This window comes from Pithys albifrons, chromosome 20, assembly GCF_047495875.1.
Source record: "Pithys albifrons albifrons isolate INPA30051 chromosome 20, PitAlb_v1, whole genome shotgun sequence".
NCBI lineage: Eukaryota > Metazoa > Chordata > Aves > Passeriformes > Thamnophilidae > Pithys > Pithys albifrons.
In genome coordinates, this window is record NC_092477.1 from 4007710 (window position 1) to 4014500 (window position 6791).

At 55.9% G+C, this 6791-nt stretch overlaps 1 protein-coding gene across 1 annotated transcript in view; it reads left to right on the plus strand.

Annotated features, from left to right (window-relative positions):
- The window catches only part of ARRDC1 (arrestin domain containing 1), a 43099-nt gene extending 38255 nt beyond the window's left edge, over window positions 1–4844 (plus strand). Inside the window, exon 8 of the mRNA XM_071574480.1 lies at window positions 300–4844. Within this exon, the coding sequence (XP_071430581.1) occupies window positions 300–364 (65 nt within the window). The 3' untranslated portion in view covers window positions 365–4844. The remainder of the gene's footprint in view (window positions 1–299) is intronic.
- Window positions 4845–6791: the final 1947 nt, after the last annotated feature.

The window sequence follows — 6791 nt, forward strand, 5'->3', positions numbered from 1 at the left end:
AGAAGTGAGGGAATGGAACAGGACTGTGAGGTGGTGATTTCAACCCCTGTAGTCACCAGGGCAGGGGTGGCACTGGCTGGCTCAAGTCCTGTGTGTGCACACACAAATCCCATGTATCTCAGCAGGGTGGGTTGTGGGGTCCTGGCAGGGGGTGCCAGTGTGTGTGACACGTGTGTGCCAGTGTGTGTGACACGTGTGTGCCAGTGGCTCGCTTCACTCTGCACTGGGTTACAGAGACTGGGGTGAAGGAACCTTCCAAATACCCACCATAACTACTCTCATTTTTGCTTTCCCCACAGAGGCACCTCCATCCTATGAGCAGAGCTGCAGCAGTGCCAACTCCAGCATCAGCAATGGCAACTAGCCCTCCCCTGCTCCGAGTCCTGCTGGCGCTGCCCACCCTGGTGCCATGGGGCCCCTGCCTATGGCAAAGTCTGGTACAGCACAAGGCATCTTTTTGTCTCTCTGGCTGCTTGGGGGGGAGGGAACTGGCACATCCCAGCCTGGGCTTTTTAAGTCTCTTTCTAGGGAAGGGGGTAAAAAAAACAAAAAGGGCAGCCAGAGCAGCCCTACATGTGTGTAGGAGAGGTCTGGGAGACTGACCCATCTCCTGCTGCTGCACCAAGTGCTGGAGAGCTGGATTTGCCCCCGGGATGCCCTTGGCAGCAGCCTGTCCAGTACTGTAGTCAACACTAACTGCTTTACTATCAAAGCACCTGCGATGCCTTATCTGAAACGCTCCTGACTTGGCAGTCCCCGCTGTAGGTGAAGGCTGGGCTGTGTGGACTCTTCTCTTTTAGGGGCCATGTGCTCTCCAGGAATGGTTTTGACAGCCCTTTCTCCTTGTCCTCGTAGGTCCTAAGGGGTGGCAGGGGGTTTCTTAGAATAAGCAGGTTTGGAAGGTCAGGGACTCCTAGAAAGCCAAAAGCACAAGCCCTCACTGTATCTGTGTTGTGGGGTGAATGACTGGCAGCCCTTGGCCCTGTGGCATCAGGGAGCTCATGGGGGCACTTGCTCATAACCCAGGAGGCCCTGGTGGGTTGTGGGGGTGAGCCTGGTGTTCCATGGGGTGCCCAGCAGCCCCTGCTGCCCTTTTCCCGGATGGAAAAGGTCCTGCCAGCCCCAGCCCCTCCTTGCTCCTGCTCACCCCTGGGATAACAGTGCTGGTCACTCTGCATGTGGGGGATCCACATGCCATGTGCCCTGCAGGGTGCCCTCTCCTCCCAGGCCAGAATTATGTGATGATCAAGTTCCAAGAGCCTGTCTGATGCTACCTCTGAGCCTGTGGAGCTGTTCCCTCTGGGACCACCATCCGTAGGGTCTCTCCAGGAGTGGTTGGCACTGCCAGGGCAGCACACAAGGGTGCTGGCCCAGGGGCCTGTTCTGGTACTGCTTTGCTGTGTGTCCCCTGAGCCACAGCAGAGCGTGACAATGAGGAAAAGGAGTGTGTGGGAACACAAACTGCTGTGACTCACTCACAGCCTCTGCTGGACTCGACAGGTCGGGGGAAGAAGCTGGTTTTTATTTTCATTTTTATTTTGTGCTTTTATACCCCTCCTGTTTAGCTTGTTTAGTATTGACTGCCCAAGCTGAGGAAACCACAGGCACCCAGCCCTGGCTGGGATTGTGGCCTCCAGACCTTTGGCACCTCAGAGCTGGTCCCCACACAGCCCCAGGCTGGGCAGGCAGTACCTAACAGACCCTTAGGAGCATTTACAGCCACTGCCTCCTTGCTTCAGCCCACCTCTGCACACCCTACAGGCAGCTGGGTCAGGGCCTGCTTTGCACTCTTTCTTTGCAAATGCTTTTTGTTTGATTTTGTTTCTTTTTTAAGTGTTGAACTGCTTTAAGGGTAGCGTAGCAATGGTGCCATTCTGAGCAGTGCTGGCACAACATGCACCGATGCTGAGAGAGTGATTGTCATTGTCCCTGAAAAAAAATAGATATATATATATATGAGAGGAAGTTTTGTTTTTAATGATTGAATTCATAAATACAAATTTTAATGCTGTATTTAATAAATTATTCTGAGAGAAATGCTGTGCTTTTTCATCCATTTCTGATGCTTTTCCATGTGCCTGTTCATGCCAAATTCAGGAATGCACCTTGCTGATTTCTTACTAAATGAAGTGAGTGTTTTTTGCTCTCCCCAGGAAGGACAGTGACATTTGCCAAGGCACTCGGGGAAAACAAACATGGTGTGTCCTGGCTGCAGTGCCAGGCTCATAGTTCCAGATGGCTGGAGGGAGTTTGGCACCATGTGGGCTTGGCTCTGGAGAGAGCAGCCACTGCCCTGCTGCTTCCCCAGCCCTGTACCCAAAGCCAGGGTTTGCCCAAGGGGCCTGGGGGCCTGGGGCAGTGCCTGCTGCTGTCTGACAGGGCTGGGCTGGCAGGGAGGAAGGGGAGAGCAGACTCTCCCATCAGCAGGATGGAGATGGCACAGCCAAGGGCTGTGTGGAAGGGCTGGAGACCATCAGCCTAAAGAGCTATTTGGAGTAAACTTAGAAAATGGAAGAAGGCTCCTCCTCACACCCACCCTTTGGTGATGCCATGTCTGAAGCATGTAGGTGTTGCCTAAATGTTGTCATCGCAGGTAGCCTGGGGTGGGATCTGTGTCTCAGATACACAGATCCTTCTTCACTCTCTGCTCAGCTTATGCTTCTGCCCAGTTTCCATGACTTAAGACTCCTTTGCCTGGTGGTCCTGCCTGCCTTGAGCAGCATTCTTGGACCACAGGGGGTCAAAGGCAGGTACAGCTCTTCCCTGGTGCTCTTCCTCTTCCTCCCACTTAGTTGAACTGTTTTGCCTGGCTCAGCCTGCAGCTCCTGTGGCCTTCCTTGCTCTTGGCTGTAATTATCTCTCCTTTCAGGTCTCAACCCAAATCCTTTCCACACCTCCCTCCTGTGAGCTGTCAGTGTTTCTGGACCTGTTGGGTTGGGCTGCAGGGTCCTGACCCAGCCAGGCTCTGGGAGAGGCAGCCAGGGCCAGGCTGCTCCTTGTTCTCCAGCTCTGGAGCTGAGCTGCTGGTGATTTGTCCAGCCCGTGTTCCTTGGCTGGAGAATGGGAATGATGTTTGGTTACTGTGGCCAGACCCCCAGCCAGTGTCTGTCCTTGTTTTACCTTTTCACTGGGAATGCACCATCCATGGTGGAGGCTGTGGAGAGTCTGGCTCTGCCTCACCCACTCCCATCTCTGCAGTGCTCCTGTGCACCCAACGTGCTCTCCCAAATTATATGTGCTACAAATGGTCCTTGGACACCTCTTGCTGCACACAGAGTCCACTTTGCAAAGCAAGGGGCAAGTGGGAACACTCTTCTTCACTGATGAGGAGTGTCCATCACCACCCGCTGCTGTGGAGGGAGCAGGAAGGGGTTGGAGCTACACCTCATGGTGGTCCCCATCCTTTTGGATGCCAGGGCTGCTGCACAGCACAGATCCTGCAGAGAGGGCCCTGTCCCAGCCCCGTGAGGTGGCTCTGGGCAGTGAGCAGCAGGTTATCAGCCCGAGTTTGCCTCAGAGCAGCCTTGGTGTTGTGTAAGTGAACAGCCATAACGGGTGAGACGTTGTAGTTTCCAACGCTGCTGCCCAGCCTTGCCCATCCTGGCACCACACAGGGCAGGGAAGCCTGACACAAAGAGCCTTGTCCATGGTTTGTGGAGTCCTTTCAGATGGGCCAGCATTGGAGGATGGAGGAGTTCCTCCTTGAACCCACCTGTTTCCCCAGGAAGTCCTTGGACATAGGAGAGCTTTGGATGAGCACAGTGGGGCAAATCCCAATGTTTGGGTTTGGGTTTGTCCACTCATCCAACCCAGGGGGGATCAACTCTTGTCTCTACCTCCCTGCTGTGTCCCTTCTCTGCAGCCTCTCTGGCTTCCACCTCCTGAAGTCCTGGGGAGCTCCTTTAGGCCCTTGGTCATCCCTCTCTCCTCTTCCTGAACTCTGGCACAAAGAGTAAAAGAGCCTCTTTTTCTGACACCAACTCTGGGTGAAAAATTTATCAGGAGGAATTCATTCAAATTCCTGGCTCAGATTATCCAAGCAATTGTTTCTGGGTTTGTTGGAAATGGGGAGAGGGAGCAGTGGGGCTCGAGAGAAGCTTCTGAGTTAATTATTCCCCAAATCAGCATTCAATGGAAATTACCAAAAATATCACTAGTCCTCTTATTTTCCCCTGTGCTTCTTTTTGTCCTTCATGGTTCTGTTCTTGTCTTGCTCTCCATGTGTTCCACCTCCATATATTTGGCTTTTTCAGTGTTGTTTGTGTCCTACCAAACCCTGCTGTGGCACCTGCTGTCCTGCTGCTTGCAGGAGTTGGGGAAATGGGAGACAGAGGACATGAAGACTCTTCTTTCTCTTGGACAATGATTTTTTTTTAGCTTTCCACTGAACTTTCAGGAGTTTTGTAAAAGTAAATATTTTCTGCTAGGAAGTTTTCCTGTTGAGCCAGCACAAGAGAGGAGATACAGGGTGTTCTGGGCTCCGTTTGGGTTTTATTCTGTATTTTAAAATATTTCCAACTATCTGCTACAAGACTGTCCCATCCCTCCTCCCCAGGAGAGATTGGTGGGGTAGAACCCTCAAAATTTGTGCCCTTTCTTGTACCACTACTCGTGGCTATAATTCTTTATTCCTGTGGTTCTCTTTACAGATTTTGGGGTTTTATACAACAATTTGTGTTGGCTCTTTACAACCTAAGACTTCTGTGCAATTTATTACTGGGTTTTCAAATGTAAACTTGCAGTTTTCCATGTTTACCACGGCTTCTGGGGAATATTTTTGTCCTAGGTTTTAAACCCCTAAATGTAAAGAACTGGAAAATGTAAATAAAGATGATCTTTTTTAAGACTGTGGGTGTTTTGCTCGGGGTATGTGATGAGTGTGCTCAGACCTGGGGGTGAGAAGTGGCTCGGGGCTGTCAGTGGGGGCATCCAGGCTGGAGCTGGAGCTTGGAAGGTGGCTTATAGCAAAGACTAAAACAAATTCAGTGGGGCAACTGCTGGGCTGGGAAGAACCCAATGGGTTGAAGTAACTGTTGCTCAATCCCATGGTGAATTACAGAATCACAGAGTATCCTGAACTGGAAGGGACCCACCAGGACCATCCAGTCCAACCCCTGGCCCTGCAGACACCCCAACAATCCCACCCTGTGCCCCAGAGGATCATCCAAACCCTCCTGGAGCTCTGGCAGCTTTGGGGTCGTGCCCACTGCCCTGGGGAGCCTGGTCAGTGCCCACCACCCTCCGGGGGAAGAGCCTTTTCCTGATCTTCAGCCCAACCCTGCTCTGGCACAGCTCCCCGGGATGCTTCTCTTCAGGCAGATCCCTCTGGCAGGATGCACGGCCGGCCGGAGGAAGCGCTGGGGCGGGTGGGTTGTGCTCTTCCTGCTGGCAGCAAGCCCAGGGTGTGCAGCTCCGGCTCCGCTCGCCCGGCTCGGGCGGGAGAGGGCGATGTCAGCCAGGCTGGAGCTCGGAGCGGCCACGGAGAGGCTGCGAGGCGGATCTGACTGCCCAGCCGAGCCCTGAGACCTGAGCCCTGAGTCCTGAGTCCTGAGACCCGAGCCCTGAGCCCTGTCCCAGGCTGAGCTCTGAGCTCTGTCCCAGACTGAGCCCTAAGTCCTGTGCAGGCTGAGCTCTGAGCCCTTTCCCAGACTGAGCTCTGAGCCCTGAGCCCTGAGCCCTGAGCCTGTCCCAGGCTGAGCCCTGAGTCCTGTCCCAGGCTGAGCCCTGAGCCCCGAGCCCTGTCCCAGGCTGAGCTCTGAGCCCTGTCCCAGGCTGAACCCTGAGCCCTGAGCCCCGAGCCCTGTGTCAGGCTGAGCCCTGAGCCCCAAGCCCTGTCCCAGGCTGAGCCCTGAGCCCCGAGCCCTGTCCCAGGCTTAGCCCTGAGCCCCGAGCCCTGTCCCAGGCTGAGCCCTGAGCCCTGAGCCCTGTCCCAGGCTGAACCCTGAGCCCTGAGCCCTGTCCCAGGCTGAGCCCTGAGCCCCGAGCCCTCTCCCAGGCTGAGCCCTGAGCCCCGAGCCCTGTCCCAGGCTGAGCCCTGAGCCCCAAGCCCTGTCCCAGGCTGAACCCTGAGCCCTGTGCCAGGCTGAGCCCTGAGCCCCAAGCCCTGTACCAGGCTGAGCCCTGAGCCCCGAGCCCTGTACCAGGCTGAGCCCTGAGCCCCGAGCCCTGTTCCAGGCTGAGCTCTGAGCCCTGTCCCAGGCTGAGCTCTGAGCCCTGTCCCGGGCTGAGCTCTGAGCCATGTCCCGGGCTGAGCTCTGAGCTGTGTCCCGGGCTGAGCCCTGAGCCCTGTCCCGGGGCTGAGCCCTGAGCCCTGTGCCAGGCTGAGCCCCGAGAACTGTCCCACCCTGAGTCCTGTCCCACCCTGAGTCCTGACCCACCCCGAGCCCTGTCCTACCTTGAGCCGTGTCCCACCCTGAGCTCTATCCCGGGCTCTGCCGCTCCGCCCGTGCTCGCAGCAGCTGCTCCAGTAAAACAAGAGTCCGTGGCCAAGCACATCCCGCAGGTGTTTGAGGCGAACAGGAGCCGCGGCAGGTGGCGATGGGCAGCGAGGGCTCCGTGTGTTCCCGGGTAGTTCTGCGTCTTGCGGGAGCCTCTCCCTTCCCTGTCGGCCCAGGGAGGTTTGTCCCGGTGGCTGCAGCATCTCCATCTGACAGAGGGAACTCCAGCAGATGCGATGGGAGAGGAGCCACCAGAGCCCGTCCCGTGGGTTGTCCGGCCTCACCCACTGCCCTCCCTCTGTCCCGGGGTTGGCACGGGGTCCCTGGGGCTTTGGGACCTGCTGCGGGGTGCTC